Source organism: Eriocheir sinensis, chromosome 25 (assembly GCF_024679095.1).
Source record: "Eriocheir sinensis breed Jianghai 21 chromosome 25, ASM2467909v1, whole genome shotgun sequence".
NCBI lineage: Eukaryota > Metazoa > Arthropoda > Malacostraca > Decapoda > Varunidae > Eriocheir > Eriocheir sinensis.
This window is the reverse complement of record NC_066533.1, coordinates 16,659,735-16,680,724: the sequence shown is the minus strand read 5'-3', so window position 1 is coordinate 16,680,724 and position 20,990 is coordinate 16,659,735. Positions and strand designations below refer to the sequence as shown.

At 45.1% G+C, this 20,990-nt stretch overlaps 1 protein-coding gene across 12 annotated transcripts in view; it reads left to right on the top strand.

Moving 5' to 3' along the window:
- The first annotated feature begins 2,220 nt into the window (after positions 1–2,220).
- The window catches only part of LOC127003503 (uncharacterized), a 63,921-nt gene continuing 45,151 nt past the window's right edge, over positions 2,221–20,990 (top strand). For 11 of the 12 annotated variants that reach the window (XR_007757102.1, XR_007757100.1, XR_007757101.1 and 8 more), the window contains exon 1: positions 2,224–3,370. Coding sequence is in view for 1 of the 12 variants with exons in the window: in XM_050870307.1 (XP_050726264.1) it covers positions 2,372–3,370 (999 nt within the window). In the remaining 11 variants the exon portion in view is untranslated. Of the gene's footprint in view, positions 3,371–20,990 lie in introns of all 12 variants that reach the window. The other variant, XM_050870307.1, reaches the window with a different exon arrangement.

The window sequence follows — 20,990 nt, the reverse complement described above, 5'->3', positions numbered from 1 at the left end:
TCATCTCCCCTCGTTATCCCTTTCCCTTTCTCTCCCCGTCCCCTTCTTTCCCCTCCTCTTCCTCTTTTTTTATTTTTTTCCTCTTTTCCTTCCTATCTCGCTCTCTATCCCTATCATCCTCTCTGTTTCTTCTTCATCTTCCTCCTTCATCTCCTATTCTTCTCTCCCTCTTCCAGCTATCTCTAATTTCCTTCAAACTCTTCTCTCAGTTTTGTTTTTTTGTTTGTTTTTAGGGGGATCGAATATCTTTGAAGCAGGATTTTTTTTTCTTTTTTTCTTTTTTACAGCAAAGGAGACAGTTCAAGGGCGTAAAGAAATATATATTAAAAAAAAAGCCCGATACTTACTGCTCCTGAATAGAGGTCAAAGGAGTGGCCAAAGAGAGTATTATTATTATTATTATTATTATTATTATTATTATTATTTTTTTTTTTTCTTTTTTTTTTTTTTTTACAATGGGATTCGATTCGCTCAAACAGGCTTGGTCGTCACGCTAATTACTAATCACTCTCTAATCCCGGCGTCGTCATTAATACTACATTTTTCACCGCGTTGCCGCTGATTAATTAAGGAAAATCGAGTTCGAGTATTTTTTTTGTGTTGGTAGTAATGTCAGCTTTTGTTTATCTATTCATGTATTTATTTTATTTATTTTGTGGTGATTTAAAAAGAGAGAGATAGATGAGGAAGTTGAATGTTAGTTATTTGGTCTCTTTTTCTTTTCTTTTCATGTTTTCTTTTTTTCCTCTTTCTTTTTTTCTTTTTGAACTTTTTTTTTTACTTTTCTTCCGTCCATTTTTTTCTCCCTTTGGTTTTCTTCTCTTGTTTTTTTTCTTCATTTCTTTCCTTTTTTTCCCTTATTGAAGTATTTTATTATTTTATTCCGTCTAGTTTTCTTTATTCCTTCTATTTTTATTTTTTCTTCTTTCCTTCTACGTTCTTTATTTCCATGTCGTTCCTTTTCCTTTCGTTTTCTTTCTTTTTCCATTCCTTTTCGTATTTTTCCCGTTTTTTGTCTTGCGCTCCGGCTTTCGCTCCGTTTTCTTTCAAGCTTTATATTTACGGGTGACTGTGGCAGAGTTAGAGGCAGGGGCACAGAGGCGGTGGTTAGAGGTCTGCGCATTGTCACCTCCGTTCTCACGCCCCGTTTTCTATGGCTTCCCTCCATCATTCCTTCCCTCCCTTCCCTCTCCACCCCTCCCTTCCACTTCTCTCCCCTCTCCTGATCTGTCTCCCTTTCCCTCCTCCTCCTCTCATCTTGTAGCTTTCCTCCTCTCCTCTCCTCCTCTCTTCTCTCCCTTCCCTCTTCTTCTCTCCTTCCATACCTGCTCCTATTTCTCTTCCTCAGTTCACGTCTTCCTTCCCTCCACCTCTCCTTTCCACCTCTTTCCTCCCTCCTCCCTTTCCCTCCCGCCCTCGTCTTCAATTCTTTATCTCCTCCATTCCTCCCCTTCCTCTTCTCTCCCCTCATACCTCTTTTCTCTCCATCCCTTCAGTCCTTTCCTCTCCTCACTTTTCCTTCTTTTCTCTCACTCATTTTCTTCATCTTTTCCTTTATCTCTCCTTTTATCTCGCTCTTTTCCTCTCGCATTCCGCTTCTTACACTCTTTTATTCCTTTTCTTCGTTTCCTACTCCTCCCCATTATCTCTCCCTCCTTCTTCTATTACTTTATTCCGTCCATATCTACTGACTTCACTACCTCCTTCCCTCCCTCCATCTATGCATCAATGTCATTCAATAATAATAATGATAATGATGATCAATGTTAGTTTCAACGTGGAATTCCTTGTCGTAAATTTTGAAGGTATGTGTGTGTGTGTGTGTGTGTGTGTGTGTGCTAAGCGCCTCAGCAGTGATTTTTTTCTACCCTCTATAGGGAAGCCAAAGATGCAACGTGTTCTTTTTTTTATTTGTATGGGAAGCCGTTGAGAGAGAGAGAGAGAGAGAGAGAGAGAGAGAGAGAGAGAGAGAGAGAGAGAGAGAGAGAGAGAGAGAGAAGTAATAGGATGTTTCAATATTTTCTTTCTTGTAAGGTGTGGATTACTTGTTGTCGTCTCTGTGTGTGTGTGTGTGTGTGTGTGTGTGTGTGTGTGTGTGTAACAAACATACGACGGAAACGATCGTGTTGTTGGGGAGAAGAAGGGGAGTAAGTAGATGGGTGTTGGGTGTCAGGGGGCGTTGTGGGTGTCACACACACACACACACACACACACACACACTCACAGGTTCTCCACGTTAATAGCCACACAGGTCTCAGCTCCGCGAGGCGTGTCTGTGTCCGTGCGTCGCCGCGTCCGTACTCGTCCCGGTGTGCGCCGCGCCGCCCCAAGGGCCTGGTGGTGCGGGTGATGCTGCAGGGGGCCCCGGGTCATGGCGGCGGTGGCCTCCCTGGTGACGCGCGTCCGCGGGGTAATCGGGGCCACCCTGCGGGGCGCCGCGGAGGACAAGGGTGAAAAGGCGCCGCCCTCGGAGCGGCCCGTGACACACCTGCGGCCGCCGCGGCCACACGGCGCCAAGCGGTCGACGCCGCGCCAGGCCCGCCCGCGGCCCCGCCACGAGGGCAGCATCCGCAGCGTGCGGGAGGGCGTGGCGCTGCACGAGTACCTGCCGCCCAGCCCGCACACAGTGGGCGTTCCCGTGCTGGAGCACCCCCCCACGCCGCGCCGCCACGCCCACGCCCTGCACCACGCCGCCCACGTGCGCCACAACCCCACCGTCGTGTACCCCGCGGAGGGGACGGTGCCCCCGGGAGCAGGCCTTGACGAAGCCGCCCGCCACCAGCGGCGCCGCGGCTCGCAGGGGGAGGCCCTGCAAGTACAGCAGCCGCAGAGCCGCCGCGGCAGTCTGGACTCCCGCGGCCCCGCCGGCCCGCCCCCGCCCGACGAGGCGTGCCGCGACAAGTACGTGACCGGCGGCCGCGACGCCCGGCCCGGCCACGGCCCCAGGTTCGTCCCCGCCAGTCGGGTGCGCGCCCGCCGGCGCAGCGCCTCGCCTCCACCCGCGCGCCGCCACCAGCCCGAGGAGCAGCGGCGGCCCGGCAACGGCAAGGTGACCGCCGCCGCCGCCGCCGCCAGGAGTGACTCAGGCCCCGACGGTGCCGCGTCACGTTCACGTGTGTGGACCATCCAGATACATCCCCCCACCCCCTCCCCCACCACCGGCCCCACGCCCACCCAGAACCCCACCCCGGGCACCGGCCCCTCCCCCGGCAGCAGCACGCCCGCCGCCCCGGGACGCATGCACGCGGCGGGCCTCGCGCTGCGTCAGTGGCATCAGCAGCTGAAGCAGGGCGCCGCCACGCGCTGGGGCGCCGCCGTGCAGCAGGCGCCCACCCTGGAGGAGGTGGTGGAGGCGCTGGGCCAGGCACAGGTAACACCACCCTCCCCCCCCGATGCCCTGCCCCGCCTGTAACCCCTCTCCCCCCTCCTGCCTGACCCCTCCCCCAATCTGTAGCAGCAGGTCACCCCTCTCCCCTCCCCCTCACTCCCGGGCCGCGACGCCGCCAACGAGAAAACTGGAATTGTGTCAGCGAACTTTGTCAATTTACTTTTTTTTTCTTTTTATCTTCGTTCCCGCCACGTCAGCCTCGCTCCGCCGTTTGTCTCCCCGCCCCCCTTCACCCCGCTCCCCGCAGCACGCCCTTCGCCTCCCCTTCCCCCTCCCCTTCACCCCATCGCCGCAGTCTTCATATTTTGCTCCGCGTCTATTTATAAAAACCTTTCTCGTCGGCATTTTGTTCCTCATTTTCTGTTGTATCCATCCGATGAGAGAGAGAGAGAGAGAGAGAGAGAGAGAGAGAGAGAGACGGGAGTTCATCATTAGCTCAGCTCGTTTAAATGGTTCACATATTTATAACGTAAGTGAAATATTTGTCTGAGTGTAAAAATTGACTTGACTAATGCGTGTGCGTGTGTGTGTGTGTGTGCGTGCGTGTGTGTGTGTGTGTGTGTGTGTGTGTGTGAATAAAAGTCTCGCTTGGGATACAAAAACGGGCTTAACATTTTGTCGCCTGCACTTATTAATTTTTTTGGTTTGTATTTATTTATTTTTTTATTATTATTTTTTTTTTATACTGTTAACGTTGAAGGATTATGAGTCACTTTTACGGGTGTTATTACTGCCACCTACTACTACTACCACCACCACCACCACCACCACCACTACTACTACGACAACCACCAACACCACTACTACTACTACTACTACTACTACTACTACTTCCTATACCTTCACCTCTGATATTACCACTACTAAGGCTTCTAATACTAATACGGCTGACCCACTAACAATAATAATAATAATAATAATAATAATAATAATAATAATAACATTGGTCACCTGCCTACCCACCTATCTACCTCTGAATTAATAATGATAATGACGGTTATTGAAAAAATCCAATCCAATTATTTTTTATCGATAACTTCAAAAAGGCGGAAAGTAAAACAACACAGTGTCATAATAAGCGTATTCATGACGTTATTATTATTATTATTATTATTATTATTATTATTATTATTATTATTATTATTATTACTTTCACTTTCCTCTAATGGACGTTTACTTCGCTGACGAGATTTGTGAATATTTTTGAGTGACGCGATGGAGGAGAAGGAGGAGGAGGAGGGAGGAGAAGGAGGAGGAGGAGGAGGAGGAAGAAGAAGAAGAAGAGATGCAGTTTGGGAAGATGAAGATTGAGAACTTGCGTATTGAGGCGGAAAAGCAGGAGGAGGAGGAGGAAGAGGAGGAGGAGGAGGCAACTGAGAAGTGTCAAATTTAGGAAGAGGAGGAGGTGAAGGAGGAGATGGAGGAAGAATAAGATTGGAAAGAGGAGGAAGAGGAGGAAAAGGTGAGGTAAGATCAGGAATTGGAGGAGAAGGAGAAAGAAAACGAGGAGGAGGAGGAGGAGGAGGAGAAAACGCGGGAACGGAGGGAACGCGATGGCAGAGGTGGTAGTAGTTGTAACGTAGGAGGAGGAGGAGGTGGAAGAGGAGGAGGAGGAGGAGGAGGAGGAGGAGGAGGAGGAGGAGGGCGTGCGAGCGGCCAGCCACGGATCGATGCACCACCACGCCCTCACCTGCTCTCTCTCTCTCTCTCTCTCTCTCTCTCAAGTTGTAAGTTTCATCAGTAGTAATAGTAGTAGTAGTAGTAGTTGTTGTTGTTGTTGTTTTTATAGTATACTTTGCGGGACCAGGAAAAGAAGAAAAGAAGAAAATATATAAAAAGGAGGAAAGTAAGTAGATAACGAAGGACAGTAATGAAGACAAAACAAAGTAAAGGGGAAGAAAATAATCAGGAAAAGAACGAGAATTGTAGAAAGAAAGTGAAAGAGGAAGAAGAGAATGACAAGGAAAATAAGGAGGAAAAGAAAGTACCAGGTTGTAACGAACGAGAATAAGAGGAAAGAAAGGAAAACAAAAGAAGGTGAAGAAAATGAACGTAGAAGCGAATGAGGATAATGACGCGCGCTGAATATGATGTCAAGACGAACAAATAAAAAGAAAAGAAAAAGAAAAAAAAAGAAAAAAGTTATAAAAAAAGTATCGCGACAGGAGGAGGGAAAAAAGTGTAATGATAACTTTCCCAATATAATTTTCCGGTCATTTATTTTCCCTTCCTCGTTTTATGTTTTTTTCTTCTTATTTATTTGTTTTCTTGTTTTCTTCTTTGTTCTTTTCTTCTTTCGTTCTTCGGTTCTTCGTTTTCCATCTTTCTTTTTCTTCATTTCTCTCGCTTTTTCTCCTCATTGTTTATTTACTTGTTTTCTTTTTCTTTTTCCTTCGTTTCCTCTTTCTTCTTTTTTCATCTTTCTTTTTCTTCATTTCTCTCGCTTCTCATCATTATTTATTTTTCTTTCATTTTCTTTCTCCTTCGTTTCCTCTTTCTTCTTTTTTCCATCTTTTCTCATTATTTTCATTTCTTCTCTTTGTTTTTTTACTCGTTTTCTTTTCTTATTTTCTTACTTTCCTTTCATTTTTTTTCTTCATCGCTTCCGTTTATTTTCTTTTTTCTTTTTTCTTCTTTGCCTCATTCCTTTTCTTCACATTTGTCTTTGTCTCTAATTCCTTTTCTTCATCTTATTATAATGATTGCTTTTGTGTTGTTTTTATTATTTTTTATTAGTTTTCTCTATTATTTCTTTTGTTTGTGTTGTTATTTTTTGTCCACTAACCGTCGTCATCATCATCATCATCATCATCATCTTTATTTTCATCTCATTGTTTATAACCACAATGACGCCAAAAAAAAACATTATTATTATTATTATTATTATTATTATTATTATTATTATTATTATTTTCTCTCCCTCGCTCACGTTCTTTTCTATATAAACTTTTTTCTCTCTCACAACAAACCATTTCGTGTCTTCGTATATATTTTTTTTTAGACCCAAACTTTCCGGTCTTTTTTATTTTTCCAAACCTTCGCCGGCCGTGTTGTGTTTCCTGCAGACTTTTTTTTTTTTACTAAACTTTTATTTAGTTTGATTTTTGTATCATTTATTTTTATTCTTTTCTATTTATATTTTCATTTTTTTACTTCACGTATTTTTTTTTATTTTAATCCGCCTCGTTTTTCTTTTAAGTATTTTTTGTATTATTTTTTTATTTTTCCAGTGTCTCGATAGTAGTAGTAGTAGTAGTAGTAGTAGTAGTAGTAGTAGTAGTAGTAGTAGTAGTAGTAATAATAATAATAATAATAATAATAATAATAATAATAATAATAATAGATTTTTTTGTAATTATACGATGAACCTCCGTAGACCTTTAACTTACTCAACCTTTTTCTTCTTCCTCTTCTTCTTCTTCTTCTTCTTCTCCTTCTTCTTCTTCGCCTTCTTTTTCTTCGTCTTCTTCCTCTTCCCATTCTCTGTCTTCTACTTCGTCTTCTTCATTTTCATTTTCTTCAACTTATTATTATTATTATTATTATTATTATTATTATTATTATTATTATTATTATTATTATTATTATTATTATTACTTTTCCTATTAGCATTATTATCATCCCCGCGTCCTCTTCCCCTCTTCCATTATTCTCCCTCTCATCTATTCCCTTCTCTTTCGTTGTCATGTTCCTTTGATGCGTCCGCTAATTCCTTAAATACATCTCTCTCTCTCTCTCTCTCTCTCTCTCTCTGATGCAGTATTTTGTCCATAGATCCCTGAAACTCTCTCTCTGATGCAGTATTTTGTCCATAGATCCTGAAACACTCTCTCTCTCACTCACTCTGTTGCTAATTCATTGCTGGGAAATTCGGAGTTGGTGGGAATTTGAGGGTAAGGTGACGAGAGAGAGAGAGAGAGAGAGAGAGAGAGAGAGAGAGAGAGAGAGAGAGAGAGAGAGAGAGAGAGAGAGAAGGCAAAGTGGAATAGGAGTCGGTTGGTGAAAAGGGTTGAAATGTCCCTCCCTTTTTTTTTTGGAATGGGTGTGTTTTAGGAATGGGAACAGGAATGAAAGGAAGGGAGAAAGGGACGTACGGGTAAAAGGAGGGGAAGGGAAGGGTGAAAAAGGTATAGTATGGGTGTTTAGGAATGGGAATATCGGGAATGGGAACAGGAATGAAAGGGAGGGAGGGAGAAAGTGACGTATGGGTAAAGGAAGTGAAAGGGAAGGCAAGGGGAAGGAAGGTGATGGAAGGGTGATAAAGGTATGCTATAGGTGTTTTAGGAATGGGAATATAAGGAATGGGAACAGGAATGAAAGGGAGGGGGAAAGGGACGTATGGGTTAAGGGTGGAAAAGATATTGTATTGGTATGGTATGGGTGTTTTAAGAATAGGAACTGGAATGGAACAGGAATTATAGGAAGGGAGGGAGAAAGGGACATATAGGTAGAGGGAGAGAAAGGGAGGAAAAGGGAAGGCTGGTAGCGGAAGGGAGAAAAATATATGGTATGGATGTTTTAAGGAATTATCGGAAGGGAGGGAGAAAGGAACGTATAGGGAAAGGGAGGAAAGGGGAGGTGGGTAGCAGAAGGGAGAAAAGGAAAGGTTGTTATAGGAATGGGACAGGAATTATAGGAAGGAAGGGAGGAAGGGTGTGACATGTTCAAAGGAGGGAGAAAGGGGGGCCAGGTCGGAGAGGGGAGAGGGGGGGAGGGGGAGGGGTTGCGTTAAGCTGGAATGGATGGTAATGGATGGGAATACTGTGCAGTGGGAATAGGAATGAGTTAGCGAGGAGGGTGGGAATGGAGGAGGAGGAGACGGAGGGGGGAGGAGGCGTGGGGGCTGGATTTGTAGGTAGTGAGGGTGGGTGGGGTTGGGTTTTGAGAAAGGGGTAGGGAGAGAGAGAGGGAGAATAAATCATAAATAAAATAAAATAAAATGAAAAGGTAAGTGGAGGAGGAGGAGGAGGAATAGATGAATGGAGGAGGAGGGGGAGAGAGAGAGAGAGGGGGGTGAATAACTGAATGGAGAAGGGGAGGAGATGGAGGGGGATGTGCAGGAATTGTAGGGGTTATATGAGGAAGAGGGGAGAGATGCATAGGTGAATAGAAGGGGGAGAGGTGGGGAGGGGTGGTGATATGAGAAAGGATTAGAGAGAGAGAGAGAGAGAGAGAGAGAGAGAGAGAGAGAGAGAGAGAGAGAGAGAGAGAGAGAGGAGGAAATAGAATAGAGGTAAAAAAAAAAACAGGTAGGGGAAGGGAGAGGGAGAGGGAGGGGGATGCTAAGGGAAAGAGGAGAGATTAAGGAGGGGGTAAAGGGGTTAAAGGGGGGGGGGCATTGGCATTAAGGGGAGGGGGGTCTTCAACATTATTTATCACATGAAGAAGTCGAGGGCCCGGCCAGACCATTAGCATTTAGTCTTAGTGGCTCGACCTTGATTACGTGTGTGTGTGTGTGTGTGTGTGTGTGTGTGTGTGTGAGGGAGTGGTAGTAGTAGTAGTAGTAGTAGTAGTAGTAGTAGTAGTAGTAAGAAGGAGAAGGAGAAAATAGAAGAAGGAAAGAAGGAAAAGATAGGAATATATAAGGAAGAAATGAAGATAGATAGAATAGAGAAAGAAGGAGGAGGAGGAGAAAGGAGAAGGTAGAAGAAAAAAAAGACAGGGAGGGAAGAAGGAAAAAAAGATAGGAATATATAAGAAAGAAATGAAGATAGATAGAATAGAGAAAGAAGCAGGAGGAGGAGGAGGAGGAGAAAAAGAAGAAGGTAGTAGAAGAAAAAAAAGACAGAGGAAGGGAAGAAGGAAAAAAGAAGTAGGTATATATAAGGAAAAAAGAAGAGGAAGGGAGGTAGGGAGGAAGAAAGAGGGAAGAAGATAAGGAGGAGGAGGAAGAAGACGAAAAAGAAGAGGAAATTTAGCAGTAATCTTAGTAATTCTCGTTGTTGTTGTTGTAGTAGATGTTATTTCCCACCATAGTTGCATCATCACTATCATCATCATTATTATTATTATTATCATTATTATCCCTCATGAGTTTATTTTCCCCTCTCTTTCCAGGTACGTGAGAATGTGTGGTGCCTCTCGTAAGTCATTTGTTTTACCTGCCAACGTAAGTAAGGAAGAAAGAGACAGGTGTGCAAGGTAAGTTAATATAATAATAATAATAATAATAATAATAATAACAATAATAGTAAAAGGTTGAAACAATAGGAACACAAACTCCGACAGTCTGACATAAAACGTTGATTTGGAAACGTTGTAAAAATTTGATGACACAGAGCGGTAAGACGACTGAGAGAGAGAGAGAGAGAGAGAGAGAGAGAGAGAGAGAGAGAGAGAGAGAGAGAGAGAGAGAGAGAGAGAGAGAGTAAAAAAGGAGTGAAAAAGAAAACGAGTGACTGAAGAAAAAGGAGAAAGAAAAGAAAACTAGTAAGATGAAGGAGAGAAGAAAAGTGGAGGGAGGAAAGAGAGAAGGAAAGAGCGGATGATGATGAAGGAACAGGAAGAAGAAAAATATTAAAAAGGAAACTGAAAATGAAGAAAATGATAGATGAAAAAGAAGACGGGAAAGATTGAAAGAATAAGAAAGAAAACAAAAAATAAGATAAAAGATAAAAAAAGAAGAAAACGGGGGAAAGAGATGATGAGGATAAGGATGGAAGAAGAAAAAGGAGTAAAAGAAAACTGAGAAAATGGGAAATAATAGATGAAAGAGGGAGAACGTAAATAAGGAATAACAAAGAAAACAGGAGTGACTGAAGGAAAATGGGAAAGAAAACAAAACAAAGGAGATGAAAAATAAAAGAAGGAAAGAGAAAATGATGATAATGATGATGAAAGAAAAATAATAAAAAGAAAACTGAGAAAAAGCAAAATAAAATAGATGATAGACAGACAGACAAACACAGACAGACAGACAGACAGACAGACAGACAAACACAGACGGATTGACAGACAAACACAGACAGACAGACAGACGGACAGTGCCATAAGCTGTGAAGTTTTTGAAGCTAAAGAGACACCACTTGAAACCTCGGAGCTCCGAATCAGATTTCACTCACACTCATGTCCCGTGAGGGGTGGGTGGGGGGAGGAGGAAGAGGGGGGAGAGAGGGAAAGAGAGGGAAGGTAAGGAAAGGGAGAGAAAGACAAGCGTGTGAAAAGAGGGGGAATGAGAGAGAAGGGGGAGAGGAAAGGGAGGAGGAGGAGAGGGAGAGGGAGATGAAAAGAGGAGGTGGAGGAATGGGGGAGAGATAAGGAGAGAAGGAAGCGTGTGAAAAAAGGGAGAGAGGGGGAGACAAGAGTTGATTTAGGGGGAGAGGGAGAGGGAAAGGGAGGTAGAAAGAACAGGTAACCAGGTAGACAGCTTGTGAAAGGGAGAAAAGGGAGGGAGAAAGGAAGGAAGAAGGAAGAGTTAGAGAGGGAGATAAATATGGAAGAGGTAGAGATTGAAGAAGATGGATAAGTTAGGGATTGAGGGAGAGGAGAGAAAGGAGGAGGAATGAAAGTCTGAGATGAGGAAAGGAGAGGGAGAGAGAGAAAGATGGGAAATAAAGACAGAGAATGAAGATGAAGGAGGGAAGGGAAGAAAGGGAAAGGAGAAGAGGGAAGGAAAGATAAGAGAAAGTGATAAAAGACGGAGGTAAAAAAAATAAGGAGAGGAAGGAAAGTTTGGAGATAAAGGTGAAGAAAAAGAAAAAGAAGATAAGAAGTAAGAAATGAAGATGGAGGAGGAGGAGGAGGAAGAAAAAGAAGAAAAAGAAGAAGAAGAAGACGGTAGTAAAAGCATAAAGGAAGGAAGAAAGAAAGATAATGGAAGAGAAAGAGAGATAATAAAAGAAAGAAAGAGAAAGGAAGAAGAGAAAGATAGATAAGATAGAGAAAGTAAGAGGAAGAAAAGAGGAAAAGTTTAAGAGGATTATAAAAAGGAAAAAAAAAGAGTAACCTTGTTTTATCTCTCCCTCGTGTGTGTGTGTGTGTGTGTGTGTGTGTGTGTGTTCCGACAAAGTCCTTTTTAATCTTTTGTGAATTCCTACACACACACACTGACACACACACACACACACACACACACACACACACACACACAAGCATTGCTATATCTGCAGAGAGAGAGAGAGAGAGAGAGAGAGAGAGAGAGAGAGAGAGAGAGAGAGAGAGAGAGAGAGAGAGAGAGAGAGAGAGAGAAGGCTTAAAGCTGTCATTCTCCTCTCTCAAACATTGCGTGCGTTCGTGTGTGTGTGTGTGTGTGTGTGTGTGTGTGTGTGTGTGTGTGTCACTTGCACCTTCTTACCTCTTTACCTTCACTTCAATTTACCTCCTCATTCTCTCTCTCCCCTCCTCCTCCCCTTCTTAATTTCCCTCCTCCTCCTCCTCCTCCTCCTCCTCCTCCTCCTCTTGCTTACCCCTCTTAACCCAAGTCTCATTTCCTCTTTCCTCCCATTTCCTCCACATACTTATTTTTCCTCCTTACTTTCCTCCTCCTCCTCCTCCTCCTCCTCTTCCTCTTTCGCTCCAACGCCTTCCCCTCTCCCTCTCTCCTTCCCTCTCAATTATCTTTTCCTCATTTCAACTTTTTTTTTTTATTCATCTCTTAATTTTCGACTTTCTGACCTTCACGGAAAATGGACTGAATGAAAAAGATAAATAGATAGGTAGATAGATAGATAGAGGGTGTGATAGACATAGATGCAGTTTGATAGATTGATAGATAGATATACAGGTAAATAGAGATAGGTAAGTAGATAGATATAGATAGATAGATAGATAATTAGTTTGACAGACAGGTACACGGGTTAACACATAAATAGATAGATAGATAGATAGATAAATACTTGTTACAATTAATGAATAAGCGAGTGAATAAACAGAGTCGGCAGATAATGAAAGCGTGATGGGATGAATGTGAGGCTGATATTGTGCGCCACTTTTTGCTCTCTCTCTCTCTCTCTCTCTCTCTCTCTCTCTCGTTTTTTTGTTTTGTTTTTTGTTTTTCTTTTATTTTCTTATTTATTTCCTCTTCTGTTCCTGTTATGTAATTATTTTGTTTTTGTTCTCTCTCTCTCTCTCTCTCTCTCTCTCTCTCTCTCTCTCTCTCTCTCTCATCATCATCATCACTATCATTTTCATCACCTTCATCACCATTTTCACTATCACTCACTATCTTTAACTCACAATCACCATCTTCATCACCATCACCACCATCACCATCACAACTACATCTTCTAACACCTATACTACCATACCTAAGTTATCACCACCACCACCACTACTACTACTACCACCACCACCACCACCACTGCCACCACCAAACAAACCAACAAACAAACAAACAAAAACAACAACAGGAGACGCACCAATTCGTTTCGTTTCACGCCTCGCCTCCGCTCAGTCCAGGCTCGGAATAAGCAGGGGGTGGGGGGGAGAGAGAGAGAGAGAGAGAGAGAGAGAGAGAGAGAGAGAGAGAGAGAGAGAGAGAGAGACGTACACACACAATAACAGTATCAAAAGGACATAATTGAAAACAAACTTGATTACTGAAAGGAGGAGGAGGAGGAAGAAGAAGAAGAAGAAGAAGAAGAAGAAGTAAGAAGCAACTTTATAAATAGTAATAGCAATAAAAGGAGAAAAAGAAGAACTAGAAGGAGAAGGAGGAGGAGGAGGAGGAATAAAAGAAGCAGGAAGAGGAAGAGGAAGAGAAGAAGAAGAAGCAGGAGTATCAGTAGTTGTAGCAGCAATAAAACGAGAAAGAGGAGAACCAAGAGGAGGAAGAGGAGGAAGAGGAAGAGGAGGAGGAGGAGCATGTTACTGGGGCGTAATGGTGATTTAGTGTCCCTCCCTCGAGAGTAAGAGGTAAACTTTGGCCTGGCTGGGGACGTGTTGGGGCAAGGAAGAGGAAGAGGAAGAGGAGGAGGAGGAGGAGGAGGAGGAAGGGGAAGAAGGTAAGGAAGGGTACGTGAGGTTTTAGAGAGGATGAAAGAGGAGGGACGTGTTGGGTAAGGAAGGGAAGGGAAGAGGTGGAGGAAAGGGGGAGAAGAAGAGGAAGAGGAGGGAAGGGGAAGGAAGGGTTCGTTAGGTGAAAGAGCATGAAAGAGGAGGAACATGTTAGGGAAAGGAAGAGGAAGGGAAGAGAAAAGAAAAGGGAAGGGGAAGAAGAGAAAGGAGAAGAGGAAGAAGGAAGAGGAGGAGGAAAGGGGAAGAGGGGAAGGAAGGAAGGGAGAAAGGAAGAGGGGGGAGGAAGGGAGGGGGAAGGAAGAGGGAAGCAAGGAAAGCAGGGGAGGCGAAAAAAGGATGAATAGGACGGAAAAAGGAAAGGAAAGGAATTAAAAGGAAAAGTATAAGAAAAAGGAAGAGGGGGAGGAAAGGGGAGAGGAGAAAGGGTGGAAAAAAGGAGAGAGGAGGAAAAGGGGGAAAAGGGACAGGAGGAAGGGAACAGCACAGGGGAGAGACAGAGGGAGAAAGAGAAGAAAGGAACAGGGGGAGAAAAGGGGGAAAGGGGGAGCTAAGGAAAGAAGGGGGGAAAAGGAGAGAGACAGGAGGGAAAGAGACAGAAGGGAAAAGGCATGGGAAGGGAGAGACGGGGAAGTAAAGGTGAAGGGTGGGAGAGACATCGGAAGGGAGAGACGGGGAAGAAAAAGGGAAGGGTGGCGTTCAGGGGGAGCTAGGGAGAGAAAAAAGTAGAAAGGGGGGAGTTAGGGAGAGAAAAATGAGAGTGGAGGGAAGGTTGGGGTAAGGTGAGATAAGACAGGTGGAAAATACAGGTCCGAAATTAAAGTAGATATACAGGTAGAACATTCTTTACAGGTAGATTTTATGTACGGTAAGGAACAGGTGAAAATAATTAATGGTACGTTGAAATTAAAGGTAGACACACAGGTAGAAAATTGAAGGTAGAAAGACAGGTAGATAGAGGTAGAAAATTAGTGTAAGATTATAGCTGAAAAATTACAGGTAGGTTGAAAACACAGGTAAAAACACAGGTAGATAATTACAGAGGTAGACAGACAGGCAGAAAACGAGTTACAGAAAATAAAAGTAGAAATACAGGTAGATGGAGGTAGATTTAATATAAGGTAAAATTAAAGGTGAATGACTACAGGTAAGATGAGAAATACAGGTAAAAACACAGGTAGATAATCACAGGTAGACAGACAGACAGGTAGAAATGAGTTGTTGAAAGTAAAAGTGGAAAGACAGGTAGAGTTAGTATAAGGTAAGAGAGGTGAATGATTACAGGTAGGTTCAAAATACAAGTAAAAACACAGGTAGATAATTATTGAGGTAGACAGACGGACAGGTAGAAAACGAGTTATAGAAAGGAAAAGTAGAAAGAGAGGTAGAGTTAATGCAAGGTAAGAGAGGTGAATGATTACAGGTAGGTTCAAAATACAGGTAAAAACACAGGTAGATAATTATTGAGGTAGACAGACAGACAGGTAGAAAACGAGTTATAGAAAGGAAAAGTGAAAAGACAGGTAGAGTTAATGCAAGGTAAGAGAGGTGAATGATTACAGGTAGGTTCAAAATACAGGTAAAAACACAGGTAGATAATTAAAGGGCAAAAAAGCAGGTGGAAATAATTACAGGTAGCCGGGGGAAAACTTAATAAGACAGGTGGAAGGAAAGGTAAATTTAGTACGGCGTCAGATCCAGGTGGAAAAAATTGCAGGTAGGCAGGAAATGAAGGTAAAAAAAAAACACAGGTAGAAAGGGAGGGTAATTGAGTTTAGGGCAAGGTGAGGAGGGTAAAGAGGAAAGAGAAAGTGGAAGGAGATAAATGGGATAAAAGAAGAAGGATTAAGGGAAGGAATATGGAGGAAGAGCGAAGATAAGGAGATAATGAAGAGAAATAGGAAAAGGGAAATAGAAGAGGAAGAGAAATAGAGAGGAATAAGATAGGATTGAAGGAAAGGGATGAAGGATAGAAGGATTGGAAAAGAGGGAAAGGAAAGAAAAGGATTTTGTCAGTATATATATTTTTTTTTTACGTCAAAGGAGACAGTTCAGGGCAAAAAAAAAAAAAAAACTAATGAAAAAAAAACCCGCTACTCAAGAGGATAGATTAAAAACAATAGAAATGGAAAAGAATAGACGATCAGTGATAGAAATTGGGATGAAGTAGAATTGAAAAAGGATGAAGATAGGATTGGATAGGATAGGAGAAGGATGCAGTAGGATATAAGGATGGAGTAGGGTAGGAGAAAGATGCTGTAGAATTAGAAAAGGATGTAAGCTAGGATATGTGAAGGATACGGTAGGGCAGAAGGATGGGAGGTAGGATATAGATGCCATAGGATAAAATAGAGAGATATAAGGTAGGATAGGCGAAGGATATGAGGTCTAATAGAAGAAGGATGTGAAGGAAGGTAGGATGGGCGAAGGATGGGAGGTCGATTGAAGGATATGCCGTAGGATATGGAAGGTAGGATAGGCGAAGGATCTGAAAGGATAAGGATGTGATAATAAAGAGGATAAAAGGTAGTATAGGATCGAAGGATATGAGGTAGGATGCCCGAAGGATATAAGGTAGGACTCGAGCAGGACAGGTAGAGGACACACACACACACCAGGTGCATGACGGGGCAAGTGTAAAGGGCAAAGGACATGAATGGGGGGGCGGGGCGGGGCGGGGCGGGGGCAGGAGGGGGTGGAATGAGGCTTGAGGCGGGGCAGGAGGAGGAGGAGACGGGCACTGGGCAAAGAAGGAGGAGGAGGAGAAGGACAAGTAAGGAGGTCGGAGGATAGAGTGGAAGAGGGGAGGAAGGAAGAGGAGGAGGAGGTGGAGCGGGGTATGTGGAGAAGGGGGAGGGGGGCATGATATTCAAACACCCACCACCCCTTCTACCCCACTCCACCCCTCTTCCACCCCCTCCACCCCTCTTCCACCCCACTCCACTCCCCCTCCACCCCTCCACCCCACCCACCCACGCCTGGTTTCAGTTCCATGTCCAAATTATTAAACCCACCCCGCGGAGCCTTTCATGGGAGGGGTGGGCGGGGGTGGGGCGGGTGGTGGTGGTGGTGGTGGGTGGTGGTGGTGGCGGCGGTGGTGCAGTAGTGGTGCAGCCGCTGCCAGAGTAAGGTTGCTCCCCTCCGCATCCACCACCGTCACCACCAGCGCCACCACCACCACCAATCCACGCCTCACCTCCACTACCACCACCACCACCACCACCTCTGCGGACCTCGGAAACAACACCACTCACCTCCACACACGCGTTCTTGTGGAGGAGGTGAAGGAGGAGCCGTGGGGGATGAGAGCGAGCGAGTGAGAGAGAGTGATCGTGAGAGAGAGAGAGAGGAGGAGGGAGAGAGAAGAGAAGAGGAGAGAGAGCTGTTGGCAAGGCTCCCATCCTAGCCCTCCTTCAGCGCCTTGGAATACCCCTGTTTTGCACCCAGAGTGAGCGCCCCGTCAGAAGGAGGAGGAGGAGAGAGAGAGGGAGGCTGGGTGAGGGTGAGGCTGGTAACGGGCTCTCTCTCCTCTCTCCTCTCCCTTCGCCTTCTTCAGAGTGTAGAACCACCAGTGTTTTGCGTCAGAGCTTTCGTCAGGAGTAAGAGAGAGACAGAGAGAGGGAGAGAAGGTGAGGCTGGTAACGCTCTCTTCCTCTTCTCTTCTCTCCCTTCACCTCCTTCAGAGTGCAGAACCACCAGTATTTTGCGTCAGTGCCTTCGTCAGGAGTAAGAGAGAGAGAGGGGGAGAGGAGATGGTGAAGCTGGGAGAGGGGGAGGCTGGTGACGGGCTATCTCTCTCCTCTCCCTTCGCCTCCTTCAGAGTGTCGAACCACCAGTGTTTTGGGTCAGTGCCTTCGTCAGGAGTGAGAGAGAGACAGTGAGGGAGAGAAGGAGAGAAAGATTGGGAGAGGATGAGGCTGGTAACGGGCTCTCTCTCTCCTCTCCCTTCGCCTTCTTCAGAGTGTCGAACCACCAGTGTTTTGGGTCAGTGCCTTCGTCAGGAGTGAGAGAGAGAGAGACGAAGTGACAGAACCCATTTAACACCTAAGATAAAGTGAGAGAGAAGAAAAGAGGGACAGTGCCAAGGATCCGAGCCACCACCTTCTTCAGTACTAGTTCTCCTCTCTCGTCAGTGCCTTCGTCAGGAGTAAGAGAGAGGGACGAAGTGACAGATAAAGTGTGACAGAGAACCCATCCAACCCCTTCCGAGATAAAGTGAGTGTGTGTGAGAGAGGAAGGGACAGTGACAAAGACCCGATCCAACGCCTTCGTCAGTAGTGATAAGAAATGAGAAAGAGGCAGAAAGTAACATATCTCCTCCAGTACCTTCTTCAGGGTGTAGAACCAGCATTATAATTCCTTCGTGTGTCTTCGTCAGTAGTAGAAGTCAGACAAAACGTGTGAGATAGAGAAAGAGAGCGAGGAAAGGTTACAAAGACCTCTCCCAGTACCTCCTTCAGGGCTTAGAACCGCCATTATAAGTCCTTCGTCTGTGCCTTCGTCAGTAGTGGAAATTAGACAAAGCGTGAAAGAGAGAGAGAGAGAGAGAGAGAGAGAGAGAGAGAGAGAGAGAGAGAGAGAGAGAGAGAGAGAGAGAGAGAGAGAGAGAGAGAAATATCCCATGCATTACCTTCGTCAGATCGTAAAACTATCACTTTATTTCTTCGTCAGTGCCTTCGTCAGTAGTGGAAATTAGACAAAGCGAGTGAGAAAGGGAGATAAAAAGGAACAGTGAAAATTACCCCATACGTTACCTTCGTCAGGGCATAGAAGAACCCTCATTATTTCCCTTCGTCTGTGCCTTCGTCAGTAGTAGAAATTAGACAAAGCGAGTGAGAAAGGGAGATAGAAAGGACATTGAAAAAGACTCCTATAGGTTACCTTCGTCAGGGCATAGAAGAACCATAATTTTTTCCCTTCGTCTGTGCCTTCGTCAGTAGTAGAAAAAGAGAGACGAAACGAGTGAGAGTGAATGGGAGAGTAAGTGGCAAAGACCCCATACATAACCTTCTTCAGAGTGTATAAGAACCACCACTACCCCCTCTTTTCCCCTCCCTTCCTCCTCCTTCCCCTTCGTCAGTAGAAAGAGAGAAGTGAGTGAGAAAGAGAAAAAGGAAACTAAAGATCCCATCCATTACCTTCGTCAGGGCACAGAACCACCTCTATTTTCCCTTCCCCCTCCCTTTCCCCCACCCTCCCCACCTCCCCTTCGTCAGTAGAAAGAGAAAAAGAAAAAGAGGAAAACTTAAGACCTCATTCACTACCTTCGTCAGGGCATAGAACCACCACCACTATCCCTCCCTTCCCCTCCCCCCCTCCCCTTCGTCAGTAGAAAGAGAGAGAAACGAAGTAAATGAGAAAGAGAAAGGAGGGAAAGGAGATAAACGAAGTCACCATCCTCTACCTTCGTCAGAGCATAACACCACCACCCACCCTTCCCCCTCCCTCTTCCTCCCCTTCGTCAGTAGAAAGAGAGAAACGAATTGCAAAAGAGAAGGGAGGGAAAGGAGAAAGGCTAAGTCCCCATTACCTTCGTCAGAGCATAACACCACCACCCACCCTTCCCTGTCCTCCACCTCTCCACCCCCCGCCCTTCGTCAGGTGTGCCCAGCCAGGTGACGGGGGCATGACATGTATCGACAGCACCACCACCACCACCACCGCCCTCCGCCGCCGCCCGTGACAGGAGAGCAATGAGCAGTGATGAGCCGCGGGGTTAAAGCTGAACCTCAAATGCGCGGCGGCGGGGAATTACCTGTCATTTTCACCTGTGGCCGCGTGTGTGTTAATCCTCAGGTGACTTACGGCTGTGCTATTAAACGTATCGGGGTTGCTGTCCACGTCCGCGCCCTTGAACCGCATCCTTTGTTTGTTCTTTAGGATGCGAGGGCGGTGTTCTCTCAGACACTTCCGCCTCTCGCATCAAGTATTGGTCATTCAGTCACCATCCCGTCGCCCGAGCACACCTATTTGACAAGGCTTTCGTAGGCGTTTGGGGCTCTTCCAGCGCCGTTTTTTTATTTACGAAAACCCTATTAATCTCCTGTTTGGTCTTTGGAAATAGGTAATGTAAAGTAGAAGCGATTAAAAATACCAATTCCCAAAGAACGAAACGGAGCTCAGTCGGGTTCTAATGAGTGGGTTTTTTTTTTTGTTTTTTTTAGGCTCAAGGTACAGAAGGAGAATCAGACTACCACCAAAGTCATAAAACTACCCCTGGACATGCTGAGAACTCCTTTAAAGGCGCTGCCAAATATGTTCAAGGTGCAGAAGAAGGGTCAAACTACTACCGGAGTCATAAAACTACCTCTGGAAATGCTCAAAACCCCTATGAAGGCCTTCCCTAATATATGAACCTAAAGAACATGATAAAGAATGGAGTTGAAGGGCGTGGACATGGAGACACCCCGCCCCGCCCCGCCCCGTCCCCGTCTCCGCCCCAGCCCCGAGCACCCCGACAGTACACCCCCCTCCCCCCTCACACACCCCCACCATCCCCATCCTCCTCAGTGCCTCCTTGTGTTATGTGTGTTCGTGTGTGTGTGTGTGTGTTCGTGTTTACGCTTCGCTCATGCCCGGATGTTTTGAGGGGCGTGGAGTTACCTCATTACTCCTGCAGCTGTGGGTGGGTGGGGTGGTGTTGATCCGGTGTTGGGTGTTGGTGTGGTTTTGGGTGGTGGGTGGGTGTTGGGGGTTGGGCATTGTGGTGTTGTGGTGGGTGTTTGGGGGTTGGGCGTTGTGGGCGTTGTGGTGGTGGGTGGGTGGGTAGTGTTGTGGTCTGTGGGTGAGTGTTTGGTTGTTGAGCGTTGTGGTGTTGAATTGGTGTTGTGGGGTTGTAAGCGAGTTCTGGGTTGGTGTTTCTTGAGGCGTGGTGTGTTTTGGGATTGGGGAAATAATGAAATGGATAATGTAAGAAAGAGGAGTATGAAGAAGAGGAGGAGGCGGAGGAGGAGGAGGAGAGGAAGAAGAAGAAAAGAAGGAAAAAAAGGAATTGATATGTAGAGAGAAGTGAATAATGGGGAAATAAAGAGGGAAAAATAATGAAATGGATATGTATTAGAAACAAGAGTATGAAGAAGAGGAGGAGGAGGAGGAGGAGAGGAAGAAGGAAAAAAGAAGGAGAAAAAGGAAATGATATATAGAGAGAAGTGAATAATGGGGAAAGAAAGAGGAGAAGGGGAAGAGATTGAAGGGCATGAGAAACAAGAGTATGAAGAGGAGGAGGAGGAGGAGGAGAGGAAGAAGGAAAAAAGAAAGAGAAAAAGGAAGTGATATATAGAGAGAAGTGAATTAAGGGGAAATAAAGAGGAGGGGAGGAGAAGAATGAAGAAGAAGAATGAAGGGCATAAGAAAGAAGAGTATGAAGAGGAGGAGGAGGAGGAGAGAAGAGCAGAAGAAGAAAAGGAGAAAAATGAAGTGATTTGTAGAGAGAGAAATGAATAATGGGAGGAGAAATAGGAGAGGGGAAGAGACTGAAGAAGAGGAGGAGGAGGAGGAGGAGGAGAGGTAAGGGATAGGAAGGAGGAGAAAAAGGAGGAGGGTGATATGGAAAGAGAAGTAAATAATGGAGAAATAAAGAGGAGGGGAAGAGAAGAATGAAAGAAATATATGGAGGCAAGAGAAGAGGAGGAAAAATGGAGGAGGAGGAGAA